At 42.2% G+C, this 17120-nt stretch overlaps 1 protein-coding gene across 1 annotated transcript in view; it reads left to right on the forward strand.

The window, feature by feature from the left end:
* LOC120803872 (probable phospholipid-transporting ATPase IIA) overlaps positions 1-16761 on the forward strand; it is a 33043-nt gene extending 16282 nt beyond the window's left edge. Inside the window, exons 15-28 of the mRNA XM_040152856.1 lie at positions 1382-1543; positions 2130-2222; positions 2358-2441; positions 3392-3562; positions 4783-4881; positions 6919-7008; positions 7288-7432; positions 8211-8275; positions 9842-9997; positions 11716-11780; positions 12028-12136; positions 12235-12292; positions 13779-13982; positions 14963-16761. Coding sequence (XP_040008790.1) covers positions 1382-1543; positions 2130-2222; positions 2358-2441; positions 3392-3562; positions 4783-4881; positions 6919-7008; positions 7288-7432; positions 8211-8275; positions 9842-9997; positions 11716-11780; positions 12028-12136; positions 12235-12292; positions 13779-13982; positions 14963-15099 — 1638 coding nt within the window. The 3' untranslated portion in view covers positions 15100-16761. The remainder of the gene's footprint in view (positions 1-1381; positions 1544-2129; positions 2223-2357; positions 2442-3391; positions 3563-4782; positions 4882-6918; positions 7009-7287; positions 7433-8210; positions 8276-9841; positions 9998-11715; positions 11781-12027; positions 12137-12234; positions 12293-13778; positions 13983-14962) is intronic.
* The last annotated feature ends 359 nt before the right edge of the window (positions 16762-17120 follow it).

Below are 17120 nucleotides of genomic sequence, written 5' to 3' on the forward strand. Positions count from 1 at the left end.
TTTTTTTAGGTCACACTGGATGCAAATTTGAACAGCTGTCTTTTGGGTTGCTGAGCACCTGAAAGGTGCATTGTATCAGTTTTGATACAATCTAGACTGAGATTCAGTTTGCTTTCCTACAGCCTTCAGGAAGTCTTAATATAGATCTGGTTGAGGCTGTGAGTACTACGGACACAATGTCAGTGACTCCACTACAGCAGTCAGAATTGACATCTTACAACTGGCTCGTCACTTTCAAAAGATATCCATATTTAAGGGAAAATAGGATTATTTACTTATCATGTATTAATATCCAAAACATGTTACACATTTGTAACAATAATCAAAAGGATGGCTTACATTGTGCATGATTCACAGAGGAGAGCTGATATTTTGAATCACTTTGGTTTTCAGCTCATAAAAAAACTGGCCCTCTATGTGGTGGTTCTGAGTCAAGCCAACTGGATGCAGCCCTATTCAGTCCAGTTAGAAACCGGCAGCCAACCGGAACGCTGCTGTTACAAGGTGGTGCCTTCTGTGGTCGACACCGGATTCGCGAATACCTCCACAGTGAATGTTTGTAGACTGTGACTAAGCACAATCTTCATATTTCCCAACCTGGATGACAAACATTATGGTAGTCAGAGCTTTAATGACGTTAAAATGCTCCTGGCCGGGCATTGTCAGACTACATTGTCACGTATTCCCAAAATAAATAAATCTGTGTTTTTAAAATTGAGTTGGAACGTCACAGTCTTTGTTGCTTTCTCTCATCTGTGTCCATTTGGCCACTCTGCTATTAGTCCTGTCAAAAGATGCATGATGAATTGGGTATGTGATCCGGCTTCTGGTCTGGAAGTTATTGGGCAATGTTACCCCCCCCTCCTTTTCTCCCCACACAGACCCCCCCCCCACACACACACACACACACACACACACTGCCATTGTATTAATGGATGTCGTCTGTTGCGTCCTTCAGAAAGGATCAAGCAAAACCAATATTTTCAGTTCAGACATCTCCAGGGTTTATCAATCAATAGTCTTGAGTGCTGAAAATGCTTGAGCTATCGATTAAGGTTAAATGGTTACAGTGCTTTCTGCCAAGCGACTATCTCCAAAGTGTCCTCTGCTGTTTTCTTTGTAACTCAAGTAATTGAACATCTTACTGACATTATGGCTCCACCATGAGATTAATAGAAAAAAAAAAGAAAAAAACCAAGCACTGGTCCCTTTTCTCTCTCGCTGTGTGTTCCTGAGTGATGATGATATTTTATTATTTGTTAAAAACACAAATTATTGGTCACTTGATGAATATTGCAGTCTGTCCATCTCTCTCTCCCGTACGTTCAGTGGTGTGCTTTAATGACCGCCTACCACAGTCTTTACAATGTGGTGTTGATAGGTGTCGCTGGTGCAGTGGACTGAGAGCGTTGGGCTGACACTGGTGGGAAGAGACCAGTCCTCCATGCAGCTGCGGACCCCTACTGGCCAAATTCTGAACTTTACCATCCTGCAGATATTCCCCTTTACCTATGAGAGCAAGAGGATGGGCATCATAGTACGAGTGAGTGTTAAGATGGTTTTGGTTTTGTTGCTCGTGATTAATGTTCTCCCCTCTTAGCAGTAGCTGCTGTGCATTTTGCTTTATTGTGAATTGAGTTGATTTTTTTTTTTTTTTAAAATTACTTCCAGTTACAATCAGTGTAGGTCAGTGGCTGTTGCTAGGATGCTCGACATGCTGTTACTCGACACTGGCTTTCACGAGAAAAACAAGAAGAAAAAGATTGCTATTATAGCATATTATCTGATGAAAACATTACCTTATAACGACCTCTGACTAAGTCCAGTGACTAACTTTATTTTTGTTGGCTTGGCTATAACTCAGGAAGCCTGGGATCTTGAAACTTGACTTCCTCGTGATAATATTTTCAAACACTTTTTAAGATCCTTTGTGAAGACCAAAATAAGTTATTAACTCCTAGGCAACACAAAACCATAAAGCAGCGTATGTTCACATTGGCTCGCATGGATAGGAACCTGAAGTCCATTCTGGGCGAAGCACACTTGGGCATTTCACGTTGGGTGTATGACATTTTTACATCCCATTTATGTCTCACACCGAATAAACTGTGAAAACTTTTGTTTTCTAGGATGAATCAACAGGAGAGATCACTTTCTACATGAAGGGTGCTGATGTGGTGATGGCAGGCATTGTACAGTACAATGACTGGCTGGAAGAGGAGGTAGATTTCCCTCTTCTTTTTTTTTTCGCAAATCGTGATGCGGCGACAGTGATTTTTATTCCTGTCATAAATCACTCATAGACTAATAGAATTTGTAACCCTCTGAATCCAGATGTTTCTCTCTGTTTTTTCTAGTGCGGAAACATGGCGAGGGAAGGACTGAGAGTCCTCGTGGTCTCCAAGAAGTCCCTGACAGAGGAGCAGTATCAAGATTTTGAGGTGAGCGCTCTCTCATGAGATCAACTCACGGCGAGCTGAGGCTGAGCCGAGGGCCTGTGTCTCATATTCATTCTAACGTAGAAGAGGACGGTCTTGCTTATACATTCACTTCCTCTGGCTTTTGTTTAGTGAAGCCTTTACAGCTTGTAAACAAATCACATTCAAAATCTGTGTCCTGACCAGCAGTGCAGACTGATATTTTATGCAGACATGCTCAGTAATTCCAAATGTCAAAGTGTGTTCTTGGGTAATTGGACTAACCTCTGACCCCCCCCCCCTCTAGTCCCAACACCCCACCCTCCCACGCACACACACCCAGGCCCCACTCATTGTTTGAGCAGGTTCAGCCCCAGGCCCATTACTGAAGTGTATAATTGTGTGAGCAGAGCTGGTGGGCAGGAGTGAGTCACCAACTGAGTCACACACAGAGTTTGTGTTCCTGAATGAGTCACACTCAGATGATTTTTGCTTTATCTCACTCGCAAATTGCCCTGGAGCACTGGAGATGGGCGTTAACCAGTTGATCATGTATGTTCTGTATTTGTAGCTTTTTAAAGCATAGTGGCTTTCAGGGCTGCCCGCAAGTAAATATCTGGAAGTTTCTGTGTAAATAAAAACTTTAATATCTTTATTTGGGAGTTTCAGTGCGTGTTGAATGCCATGTGTTCATACTGTACACAGATTAATCTCTGTGTAGGTTGCAAAATTCTGCTAATGTAAGCACACTGTGTGATGCAACCCTGTTGCTGTTTTTGTTTGTTTGTTTTTTTTTTTTTTAAGTTTTTCTCCCTGCGTTTGTCGTGTCTTCCACAGCTGGTGGCCATATTGACATTTTCTTCTTTTAGTCCTGGCTGTTTCCTGTCCTTGGTCTTGCAATGATTGTACTTTATTTATGCTAATTTCATCTGCAAGCCCTCTCAAAATATTCCCATCCCTGCCCTGCTCCCCAGGCACGTTATGTCCAGGCCAAGCTTAGCGTCCATGACCGCTCTCTGAAGGTGGCCACGGTGATTGAGAGTCTGGAGATGGAGATGGAGCTACTGTGTCTCACTGGAGTGGAAGACCAGCTCCAGACCGACGTCAGGCCCACCCTGGAGATCCTCCGCAATGCAGGCATCAAGGTCTGGCAGATGGCCTCGTAGCTCACAGTAACAACAAATTAAAAAAAAAAAAACATGGAAACAAGACAAGTACCTATGTTTTTCATATCTATCTACCTACCTACCTACTGCCTCATTCAAGGACCTCATTTAAGTATAAAAACCAAGACTCTAGTGAATTTGAATTAATTATATGGAAATTTTTAAGTGGCTGTTGGTTGGCACACTTCAGATGGTTGATATAAAATATCTGGCCACAGTTTTATGGAAATAAGCATTTGGTTTTGTGCAAGAGAGCCAGAAAGCCGATTAGTCACTGTGGTAAAAGTTGGGCTGATGGTCCTCTACACTCATTAGTAAAAGTGTTGGTTCACCCAAAATAAGAAAAAGCAGATTTGCTCACTTAGCTCTAGTGGTATCTAGGGGTGCAGATAGGTTTAGGTGTATTTGCTCAGGTTCTGAGATATCTGTATCTTGAGATTTCTCCCTCCACCCCAGTACAACGGAGGTGAATTAATTTCAATTCAGCTGCTCACAGCATTTAAAAAAAATAAAAATTAAAAAAATCGATAGCATCTTTCCAGAAAAAGTGTCACTTTTAACTCTGCTGTTCCAGTGAAACCTTTTTGACACTGTGTTCTGTGGAGCATTCATCCTTGAAAGTCATGTCACTACTGAATAGTTTTTTAAATGTCATTTTTCAGTGCTGCGATTCAGTTCATCCCTCTTGAACCTGAATGGAGGCAGAAATCTGTTTGATGAGTATCTCAAAACCCAAGCAAAAAAAAAAAAAAAAAGCTAAGAAATCTCTTTTTTTTTTTTTTTGGTACTTTGGATGAATCGACCATTTAAAATTCCTCCTTTAAGCTTCTATAAGCAACATCCAAAATGACTCCATTAAGAATCAGTCTGAGACAGAATTTGGATACTGTGAGACCAATCTCTGTGACGACTCCTGTTTGTCTCCTGTTTGAAGCACAAGTACTACAATAAAGTAAGATAAATCCACAAACCTCGGCTACAGACAGTTACGGGTGGCTTGATCACGTCACTGATAAGACTCTTTGATCCCTGGAATTTAGCTTTTGTTAACTGATGTAACGGAGCCATTATTGAATCACACACACTTTAAAAAAAAAAAATTGTTTACACCTTTGAGCGGAATTTCTCTTTAAACACCAGTGCATCTGATAAACCCGTAAATCATCTTTGCTAAATGTTGTTCTCTGGTTTCTGTGTAGGTTTGGATGCTGACGGGAGACAAGCTCGAAACAGCCACGTGCACTGCCAAGAATGCCCATCTGATCACCCGCAACCAGGACATCCATATCTTCAGACCCGTAAGTGCAGGACAAGGACCCGTCTTCCTCTTGTTTGTATATGAAGTGGGGAATAGTTGATTTTAGTACCACAGGGTTCATCCTAGTTCAGTACAGCACTGACAGCTTCCTGACTCGGTCGACCCACGGGCATCCATCCTCTGTGCGATCAAGGTCCATTTGCTAGTGGTCATACAGCCCCACACAACTACGCATGCAGCCCAAGCCAGCATCCACAGCTGAATAAATCACCTCCCACCAGCAAAAGCATCCAAGCCACTGTCAAAGAGAACAAACAGGCCTTCGCTCGGCCAGAGAGGAGAAACCAGCTGAACCACTCCCAGAGGGAACGTGCAGAGGGCTCACTTCCTAATTTGTTTTGCAGGTTTCAGGCTCTCTCGCTGCTTTGATAGTCCCCCTTCTGCCTTCCCCTCTGGAGCCGCGCCAGAGCAGAAGGAGCGCCTGCCATATAGGAAGGTTACAACTTGCGTACAACTGCAGTTACTGGAAGAGAATAACAATGGTTGGCACGGCTTGAAAACCTCTGTCCCAGCGGACGGGGGAGTGCTGACTGGGCCTGCAACACATACATCTGGATTAGCTTCCTGGTGGCCACCAATGGCCTGATCTGGATTGACGTATGAATAGTCAGCGGTTGAAGGATATTCATACCAGAGCATACCTCTTGCTGACAGATTAACACCATGCCTTGTCAGTGCTGCATTTTTGGAGAATTTTTAAATCTATATTTGAACCTGACACAATTGTTGGGAGCCTCGGTTGATTTTATATTTTCCCACTTCTCAGTTTCCCATTCCACTTGCGATTTCGGTACCACCTTTTCTTCTCATTTATAAGCACGACACAAACATTTAATAATGTTTATGTAATGTCGGTTTGTTGCGTTTGTTAATGCATTTGTCAACAATTATAACTTCCTCTATAAAGACACATTTTATATTGATACAGCTGGGTGTTATTATTATATTGTCATTCACTATCTGCTTCTACAGCCTCCACTTATGGGTGCCCGCAGGAGGAATATCTGCATACAACAGATGATTTAATACAATTCCTTGATACAAATATTTAGTAGCGCGCTTTTGGTTGCATTGCCCAGCTAGGAGGGCAAAAATAAAAATCGTATTTTCTTAGTGACTTTCGGTAGAATCCTGATGATATGATTATTTTGAGATATTGTTTTACAGCATGCTGTTACTTGAAGTGATGTTGAAGTAATGTTTCACAGTTAGTGGTTTAAAGTTTTTTTCGTTTTACACATTAAAGAATTTTTTCTGATGCAATGCATGACAGTGGACCACACCTCACTGTACTTAACAGTTAAATAAATCGATTTGGGGTTTTGCCGACATTTCCCATGTACTGCCGATAAGATTAACTGATCCAGTTCGTTACGGGAATTGGGGAGACGGCCAGACGCTACTGTTACAGTACGCTTGAATTAAAATTTTCTGTTCTTTTTTGTTGGGCTAAAAATTTAAGTGCGGTTGGTCCATTAAAGCAACGCTAGAATGACATCGGGCTGCTTTATTTTCATTCTCGATTGAATGTACCAGTTATTCTTTCAAGTAACTGATTAATCGTTCGGTCCGTAGAAAGTCAGAAAATAGTGAAAAATGCTCGTTGTAATTTACCACAGCCCAGGGACATTTATTCAGGTGTCTTGTTTTGTCCAACAGTCCAAAACCAAGAGATATTCAGTTCACAATCACATAGGGTGACAAAAAGCAGCACATTGTCACATTTGAGAAGCTGGAACCAGCAGGTGTCTGGGATTCTTGCCTGAAAATGACTGAAGCGATTAATCAGTTATCAAAATAATTTGTCTGGCAGATATTCCGTCGCCCAAACATTTGTCATCCCTGCAGTTGGAGTGAAAAGAGTTGACATTCTTCTGTCTGATAACAATCAGGGTGCAAAGGCTGACAGATTGTCATCCTTGATAATTTTGCCTTTGAGTGGGGTTTTTTTTGTTTTTTTTGTTTGTTGAACGCTTGCATATGCGTGCATTTATAAATGTGGTCGCTATTGCCATAGGTGACAACACGAGGGGAAGCCCACCTGGAGCTCAACGCTTTCAGAAGAAAACACGACTGCGCTCTGGTGATATCGGGGGACTCGCTTGAGGTAAACCCTGGGTGCGCGTGTGTGTGTGTGTGTGTCTCTCTAACCTTCCAGCGACTTATCTCCCCTTATGAAAGTCTGACATGTTTTCTGTGTGATGCGTGATAAAATCGCTGCCACTGAAGCTTCTCTGGAAGTGGTATCTGTGGTTAGAGTCATTTTCTAAAAGGCAGTAGGAGTTAAACTGTAAGTCGAGTGGAGGTTTTCAAGATCCACGGCTGAGATCAGTTACATCTGGTGGCCGAAGTTGCTCACCCGTCTGTTCTGCTGGGTTTCTTGCAGGTTTGTCTGAAATACTATGAGTATGAGTTTATGGAGCTTGCATGTCAGTGTCCTGCTGTGGTTTGCTGCCGATGTACCCCCACTCAGAAGGCTCAGATAGTGCGGCTTCTGCAAGAGCGCACAGGCAAACTCACCTGCGCTGTAGGTGAGTAGAAAATAGAAACAGTTCAACAGCTTTTTCATACGGGGGAATCGGTCTATACAGCTGTCAACTTGAATTTTGTTTTCCTTTTTTTTTTTTTTTTTTTCCTGTGGGTTTTTTAACGTTAAACAACTTCTGTACCTTTCCACATCTTCCTCAAAAACGTATCGATCTGTTTCAGCCAAAACCTCTATTCTACCCATCTCACCTGCACTCCCAGTACGTGCCTTCATAAAATGCCACAATCGAGCACAGCTGCTTTAAATGTGCATTAATGCTACTGTGCACTGTAACAATTGACGATGGAATCACTGCTAACAACCACAGAATGTATTAACAAAATAACATGATATGATCTTCTTATCACAATATGATTCTGTTGAAAGGGAATAACAATAAAACCTAGGGCTGGGAGATGATTGGTTGACAGCAGTGATTCCTACAAACCAGTAGCTTAAAACTAATTAAATCAGTTATTGAGCTTCTTGTTTTACACACACAGAGTTTTGTAATGCATGATAGTGGAACACAGCTCAAGATTTTGTATGTGATTTCATGGTGTTATCGGCAAGACATTTTTAGTAATGGCTTTTTTCATGAATTTCAGCTATATCATTCATCTCCTTTATCTCCCCCAGACATCTTATCGTTCTTGGCTGTAGTTCTGATATCTTAATCAGGCCAAGTTAAGGGAGTGTCTCATGCAACATGCACACACAGTCTGTAATGGTAAGTAACTGATGTGAATCCTGACACCTCCATGGCTTTTGTTTTCTCTTAGGGGATGGAGGAAACGATGTCAGCATGATCCAGGAAGCCGACTGTGGCGTGGGAGTGGAGGGAAAAGTAAGACTCTCTCCATCTCATCGCCCAGCACTGACGTCCCGTTCTCACAGATTTTCACTTTGTGTTTCCTGTCAAGATCTCTCTCATGTAGAGGGACGTGCACACAGATGATTCCTCTTTATGAGGATCTATTGTCTGAGTAGAGGAAATAAAGATGACAGGATGCTTTTGTGTTTAAGTAAAAGTAAAAGTCTCTCATAAGCCCGCCTTTTATTCTTCTCTCTGTAAGTTTCCTGTCAAGAAGGCTAGTTTGTTCAGACAGGGACCTCATACAGTACATGTGTCTGCAGCAATATTACTGAAAGGAATTTTTCAACATTATTATTTGCTCTTTTGCCAAGACTTAGTTGAGAAAATCGATACCGCTCTCGCATTTGTCCCTTAAAGAGGAAGCTGGAGCCGTGCACTGGAGCCTCCACCAGTATACGGTGGGCTGCACCCTGGACCGGCAGCAAGTCCAGGCTTAAGCTTCACACATGTAGACAAACGCATTCACACTCACCTTCAACGGCGCAGGCAATTTAGAGTTTCTGGTTCACCCTTAAAGCCTGCAAATATAATGGCACGCAGGAGGAAACAGGAGAACCACAGCCACAAGAAGAACATCTTTTCGTGTTTGCATGTTTGAAGTATTTTCACTACACCTTACAAATGAAATGATATAACAGAAGATAAAAGAGATACTAGCACCATGATGAAAAACGGCAGAGGTGACTATTCACCCTCAGAGACACATCCACACATTGGACTTTACTGGTGATTAAAGGTGAAACAATTAGTTGATTAATCAATGCTCGGCCAACTGAGAGAAAAATCCACAATAGGTTTGGATAATTTAGGTTCAAAGCAGCTGTGCTCCAGTTGCTGGTCGGGTGTGTTCTGCAAGTGAAACTATCAACAGTTTAAAAAAAAAAAAAAAGAGGCTTTTTCACACACTCAGAGATCTTATTTATTTATTTATTTAATAATGAAAATAAACAGAATTTTGAGGCCAAAGGCCCCTTTTTTGACTTTTGATTGTTTTAAGAATTCTCTTATTTATTTATTCATTCATTTATTTATTAGGGAGAAAATTAAAAAAGATTTCTGAGACATCCTTCAGAGTGCAAAATTCCCCCTTTTTTTGATTGATAATTGAAAAATTGAAATGTGTTGTCGTTTTTTTTTTTTTTAAAGCAAAAGTGTTGAAAATTCTCTGGTTCCGGGTTCTTAAACGTGGATATTTGCTGGTTTTCTGTTTGTCTTCCGTGATAGTAAATTGAATGTTTTTTGGCTTTTGGACTGTTGGTCAGACTAAACCAGCTATTTGAATATGTCATCTCTGCGTTTGTTAATATTTTCTACAGACCAGACGATTAATAATCAAGCGGTCAATTAGTTGCTGCCCAACCTGTTATTATGGATTAATATGGCATAATCAGTGTTCCCAGGATTTGTTAATATCTGCGGGTCTCCTGTTACATATTCATATTCATATTACAGTAAACACTCAAAGGCCTCCTTTTCAGGTCAGCAAAGACTTCTTGTAGCATGTCCTCACTGCCCTCTGTGCCGTGTGTTTGACAGGAAGGAAAGCAGGCCTCCTTGGCTGCCGACTTCTCAGTGACTCAGTTCAAACATTTGGGCCGTCTCCTCATGGTCCATGGTCGGAACAGCTACAAAAGGTCGGCGGCCCTCAGCCAGTTTGTCATCCACAGGAGCCTGTGCATCAGCACCATGCAGGTAGAGTACAACTAAAACGTGGCGCCATTTAGGTTTGTGTTCATCAGCCATGTTGAGCCTGTTCCTATTTTACAATCGCTTTGCCTCAGTTTTCGCAACAGTGAGTTCCAGTTTCCAAAGCTCTGGGCTCAAAATTCCGCACTCCTTAACCTTGCCTCCAAGTCCCACATAGCACATAAAATGAAAGCATCCAGGTAAGGTTAGGTACTACATCACCTACCGTGTTTATCAGAGCAGTAGAACAGAAAAAGTGAATTTTTAATATTGTTGCTTTCTAAAATTGCAAGTACTGCTGTCACACAAATAGCAATTAGTGCAGAAGTCAGTATTTGACGGGTAAAGTAAAAAACTGCTTTCGAAAGCTGTCATTTAATTGCTTTAATGTGCTGTAACTGTCAGTATACTGTAGATAGTGAAGTCTACAGTCTGACTTTACACTTCAGTCGATCATTACATTCATACAGGGCGAAATGCTGATTCAGATTTTACTTCACTGGATCAGTTTACCTTTTCTGGTCTGTATCAACAACAGGGTTTGTTTTTAATCAAGACATCAAACCTTAGATGTTTCAGTCGCTTGTGAGTTTTTTTTCATCTAAAATACAGTAAGCTACAGTAGTACTGTAAAGCATAGAACATTAAACCTCAATTTACTCTACTTCTGACGGTAATCGAAAGGAAGGAGAGTGCGATTGCTATTATTTTTCCTGGTTTTTTTTTTTTTTTTCTTCCGCTACTGCCATACATTTAACACGCATGTTTTCACCGAAGCTGGTTTGCATTGCCGTGCACCAGGCTAACAATGTGAAATAGGGAGAAATGCTTGCAAACACATTTTGTATTGATTCAGTGAGCTGTGTGTTTAGTAAGTAGCATTGTAACTAATATGAGGCGGCTGTATGCTGAAGACTGAGTGAGCGAGTCAGTGTTTAAGGACAGCGTTTTGCGCCTGAAGGTGAGAATTTAGCAAGTCAGTTTGGCTTTTTGCTGGGTTTTCCACGTTGAAACTCCGAGCCAGAGTAAGTGTATAATACTGTTTTTCCGCAACACCTTAGATCTAAATGTGAGGAGGAAATGATTGGGGCGAGGCTGGGAGAAGTTTCAGGGGAGGTCACGCAAGGGCGTGTTGCACAGTGAGTCAGAGGAGTGGGCCCGTGGTGCCCTTCTGAGCGTCCCCAGTCCGGTTCCCATGTCCCAGTTCGACCTCAACCCCCACCTTGGAGGGACAGCCCATGACTCACTGCATCATGGACTTTGGGGTTTTAGGGAGGCCCTCCTCCACATGTCTCACATTAACACCAACCGCAGCCGCAGCTGTGACCTGTCTGGTCTGGGGCCGCCTGGATGGTAGGCTGACTAGTTGACTGCTCAATACTGGCATCGTCCATATGTTGAGGACAGACGCCGGAAGGGACGTTTTCGGTACCTCTCGGTAGAATGGGGATTATTGCGCTGTTGCATTCCGTATGTGGGATTTAGCTAATTGATTAGTCAGAGTGTGGTTGCCTTTTTAATTTGTGTGTTACCATAGAAGGTTAATGTTATAATGTAATATCTTCCATTTCTTCCTGTTTCTCTGATTTAAATTGACTTATTTCTTGCCAGTGGCATTTGAAAAGTGATGCCCCAGATTTCTTCCATTACCATCTGTAATGCCATCAGAGTATTAATATGAAAAGAAGAATGAATAACCTTCTTGGTTCCTCTTTTCTCCCTAGGCGGTTTTCTCCTCTGTTTTCTTCTTTGCTTCAGTGCCACTGTACCAAGGATTTCTGATTATTGGGTAAGACACAAACTCTGAATGGCGATGACTTATCAAGGGAGCATTTGGCTGCCTTATTTGTTTGGCATTTCCTCTGTGTTAAGGCACTGTTGAAATGCTAGAAGGGGAAAATATGAAAAGTAATTACTACTCGACTGATGCATTTCTAATGAATCTGACAATGAAATGTGTGAAAGTAGTTGTCCGTGTGCCATTTTCTCTGGAGCATGTTCCCCACACTGAGGACACGCGATTTTGTCTGTTTCAGCTACTCCACTATCTACACCATGTTCCCTGTCTTCTCCCTGGTGTTGGACAAGGATGTTAAGTCAGAGGTTGCCATGCTATACCCAGAGTTATACAAAGATCTCTTGAAGGTATGTACTCAGTGTTCTCCTCCAAAATGTTAAAATGAAGCCAAAAATATGAAAAAATGGTGAGTGTGATGTCTGGTTCTGCTGTTTTCTTTCCCCAGGGTCGACCCCTATCTTTCAAGACATTTCTAGTATGGGTCCTAATAAGTATCTATCAAGGTAAGGAAGAGTTTATGCAAATTGCTGATAGTCAGTCAGTAACTACAGCTGTTGGAGAGAGAGAGAGAGAGAGAGATACCCATAACCTAAAAATTTACAAATGATCCCAGTACACACACACACACACACACACACACACACACGAGCTGCAAGGCCAACATACGGTCCAAACATGCTGAATCACAGAGTCATACCTTTCCAGACACAGACTCAGCCATTTGGGAAGTCTGCTAGTCATATGTAGATGTACAAGGCATCGGATCAGAGACCAAGATGAGGATCAGATTTTTAACTTGGGCAGACAGACAAAGATATAAGAAGGTACCTTGCGCTTTCTTGACACACAGCTCTTTAACAGCCCCCACACTTTTAATTTCTAGAGAGTTATTTATGTCTTAGGACTTTGTTTGTCAAAAACCCAGGGTAAATTTCCGACATGGGCCCTTTTGCAGTGAAAAAGCGTTGGCAGGGGCGTACTAAGCTATGCCTCGAAAGCTTCGCTCTATTTCTGTCGCTGCGTGGACGTTACGTTTTATGGCTGATCTTAAGTCACGGTGTCGTTCAACGTAATGGGGCCTGGTTTCCAGACGGCTGCTCTGTGTAGCCGAAGTACTTCCAGGTACAAGTTTGTTTCGGTGACAGGTCAAACGTTTTTTAACAGATCTGTCGTTATCAAGTGGTGGGGGGAAAAAAAAAATGTGCAAATGGAAGAACTTGGTTTGAGGCGAAGATCCTGATCCTGATCCTGATCCTGTTTGGGGGATCTTGTAGATCTTTGAACCCAAAACAATGAATCAGGTTCTGCATGAAACCACTAAAGAGGCTGTAAAAAGTTTTCAGAGAGGTCAAAAAATCAAACTAAGTGCATCAATAAATAATACAGTTTGTTGAATAATTAAAATGGAATATAACTTTATACATTACATGCACCTAAGATCAATTGGATAAAAAAAGAGAAATTATTGTTCATTTTACTCTACTGCTTTTTTCACTCAGTTGTTAAACAGATCATTTTATTATTTACTAATAAAATGTATTATTTACTATTTATTTTAATAGTTTTCATAATTTGGGCTTCGCACATATTTAATTATCGGTCACTTCCAATGTTCCCCAGGCAACATTTCCCAGTTTTGTCACACCACATTTCCAGTCGTGCTCGTGTGATAGTGAAATGGACCTGTGCATGTATGTCCAGAGAGGTGGATCGGTCCAGACTCTGTGTGTGTGTGTGTGTGTGTGTGTGTGTGTGTGTGTGTGTGTGTGTGTGTGTGTGTGTGTGTGTGTGTGTGTGTGTGTGAGCACAAGCCTTTTCAGCTGGTTACCTAGCTGCAGCTAACGTGCAGGCCACTTTAATCATCCGTACACTGTGCGGCTTACTGCTGTGGCTTCACTATATAAACTCTTTCAGACTAAACGTCGACTGTAACGCCAGATCATTGCGTGGATTACGACCGACATCTGCAAACCTCTCTTTCCTCCACAGGGAGCATCATCATGTATGGGGCGCTGCTGCTCTTCGAGTCAGAGTTCGTCCACATCGTTGCCATTTCCTTCACCTCTCTCATCCTGACTGAGCTGCTGATGGTGGCCCTGACCATTCAGACGTGGCACTGGCTCATGATAGTTGGCGAGCTCCTGAGTTTGGCCTGTTATGTCGCCTCACTCGTCTTCCTGCACGAGTTCATAGGTGAGTGATCGCCAGCACACGTAAGTAGACTCGTGTCTGACTCACACAGAAGGTGACTCAGGGCCTGTGGCGGAGTATTTCGCAGAGACGAGAAAACAAAAGCAGTCTGCCTTCATTTCTCTGTTACTGTGGTTTGACCGACCTTGAAATAGTACGTCAGCATTCAGCAGTAAGTTGGACCTGCTCATTCGTGTAATGCCTCTGCTGTACAGTAGGCTGTGGTAAATTGGAGGACACACTGTCCCGGTGTGGACGGGGTTTAAGCATACCGTAGTCTCGGGGAGGAATTGCCGACAGTCCCGTTAGTTCCCTGTGGACCGCCATGGCTCACGTGTTTATCACAGAAAAGGTGGGCTCCAGTAGAAAACGCCACCAACGAAAATAGTCTTCTGCTTATTCTTAGATAGGAACAGATTCGTAGCCAATAGAGACCTGAAACATAAACGGCTTTTGTAGCGGAGGAGGGTTGTTGGTGTTGATATTACTCCACTACAGCCTGCTCGTTGCCAGGCTATTGGGCATGTATTCACTTGAGCTGGCTAAAAAAAAAAAGACGCAGCTAATTTTAGTTGTGCCATTTTAAGACTTGTGTCTTATACAATACTCTAACCGAGAGCTTCGCAAGCCTTTATTTTCAGCTTTACGTGGGGTGTGGAGTTCCATTTTCGGCCTACAATCTCGACCACTGAGGACCATGACTGGCATGTGGTCAAGTGTACCCTTTTTTGGACACTTCCCTCTCTTGAAGACAGACTGGAATAGATTTTTTTATAGGCTATTCTTCTGCTGCATGTGCAGTCCACACACTTAATCTGACATTTTCAAAGGAAATCTGTATGAAACTGCCTCCTGCATTCAAAGTAGACCGGACTGATGTGATTCCAACTCGGATATGTAGACAAGAATCTCGTTCAATGGTGAGAAATGTATGTCTGTGTCCCACACCCTCATTCTGACCTGTGACTCTTTGTCTGTGCCAGATGTATACTTCATCACCACAGTGTCGTTCCTGTGGAAGGTGACGGTCATCACGCTAGTGAGCTGTCTGCCTCTCTACATCCTCAAATACCTGCGGAGACGCTTCTCCCCGCCCAGCTACTCCAAACTGACCTCTTAGAGAGCGACAGGAGCCTCCGGCCTCGCTTACGGGGGAACCGCAGAAAGTCGTCCCTGGGTTGTTTACGGAGAGGGGGAGCTTGTGTTAAAAAGCAGTGTTACTTGCTACATGTGTCTGATGCAAAGACTAACTGAGGGCTGCTTTTTTTTTTTATTTCTCTGAGCACAGCTGCAGCAAGCTGTGAGTTGGGTTAGTTCGACAAGCTACGACTTACTAACTGTCAGCGCTCCTGTCAGCATTGTACACATAAAAATGTCTTATGTCATATAACAACGCGGCCATAGCCTGTATGTAATAAATTAAGATACAAAATAAGATAAGGAAATTACGCAGGTGTTATGCAGGTGTAGTTTGTTTAATAATGTCAGAATTCGCAAGAGGAGAAGCTACTGGAAAAGTTGGTTGTTTCTCGATTTTGTAGATGAGTCATTTGGGCAGGAAGCTAATTTGCTGTCATTTCTAGTTCCGTCTTAAATAGACCAGTTTTTATTATTAGACACCGAAATTGACGCAGCATTCTCACTCAGGACTTGATTCACACTCTCCTTAAACAGTGATTCCAAACGGACTTTGAAAGTTACACGGTAAGAAGAAAAAAAAAAAAAGTTTACTGGCTAGACTTTGCATTAAACACACGTCTGCACGTTTGTGTATTTGTTTATGCGTCACCCCGATGCTACAGCCCGACACGGCGGAGGTGGTGGTGTGGCTGTTTATTTTAGCGTGACCTGTGGTGTCTGATGTTAAATCCGTCTCCGTCTCTTTGTATGGACCGTGAGTTGTTAGTGTTTGTGGAGCGCGGTCAAAACAGCCACAGAGGAGTGCCGGTTATTTGCAGCCAAACCTTCCGCCGGGGCTCCCGACGGGCTGCGCGTCCGCAGGGGAATGTGCAGCCTCTCATGTGGCCGCTCGGGCACGCCAGCGCCAGCCACGCTTCAGCATTGCATGATGACTCACTGTAACAGTGACCTAAAGCCATAACTGAAAATACCGCTGTGACCGGTGTCCAGCTGCCCCCTTTCATGTTGTCTAATCTAGGGCCCCCTCACTTCTCACTGCTACTAAAGGGAACAAATCACCACTAGGCAGTCGAATATGATGTGAATATTGTCAATAAATACTACTAGTGCACATTCAGAAAAAGAAACCCCCCCGGTATGTTACTACTATATATCCACTCCTCACATTTCATTTCACTAGTCGTGTGATGATGGAGATACTGTAAATAGTTAGCGACTACATGACTGCATTTTCACTTATTTCAAAGTTATTTTAGTTTTTAAAAAAAAAACCATTTCTCATGTGACTAGATGAATTTTACTGTGTCAAACAGAATGTCCAGGGTGCCATTAGTAATCATTTCTCTGTTTTGCTAAACTAATCTTTTAATCACTACTGAATTCAGCAAGTCGTTTGCACAGAATCTTGTTTTCTATGACTGACTATTATATTTTTATGTTGTAAAAAAACATTGCAAAACATAAATGATGCTAAAATACTTTGGTTGCTTGTAAATAACCTGTTTTTTTAGTTTGTTTTTTTTTATTTATTAACCTGTTCTATTTAATGGTGTTGATTGCACTCAAATGAGCAGAACAAGAAGGGAGAATTGTGTTGATGTCAGTGTTGTGATGATGATTAATAAATCTCATGTTTTCTTTTCTTGTGTCTTTTGGGTTTTTTTTTTTCCTTTCCTTTCCTTTCCTTTTCGTGTGAGGGTTTCCTGTCAAAACAACTTAAAAGATAAGCCTGGCATTATTTTAGATTTTTCTCCTTGTCAACACCTCGAGGAAATACCAAATTTGTCAGTCTGTCTCTCAATACTTACGTGTTTTGATCATGCCCGTGTTTATCATAATGAAGGAAATGTTGCCCAGTGTGATGCTGTGTCTCATTTGTTTTTTTTAATAGTTTTTTTTTTTTTTTTTGACAAAAATTGAGCTCTATGGCACAGAGGAATAAGCCATGTGAGGCGTAGAATACACAGGCAGTACGTGTTGGTAGTACCAGCTCATGGTCGG

The sequence above is a fragment of the Xiphias gladius genome, chromosome 18, assembly GCF_016859285.1.
Source record: "Xiphias gladius isolate SHS-SW01 ecotype Sanya breed wild chromosome 18, ASM1685928v1, whole genome shotgun sequence".
NCBI lineage: Eukaryota > Metazoa > Chordata > Actinopteri > Istiophoriformes > Xiphiidae > Xiphias > Xiphias gladius.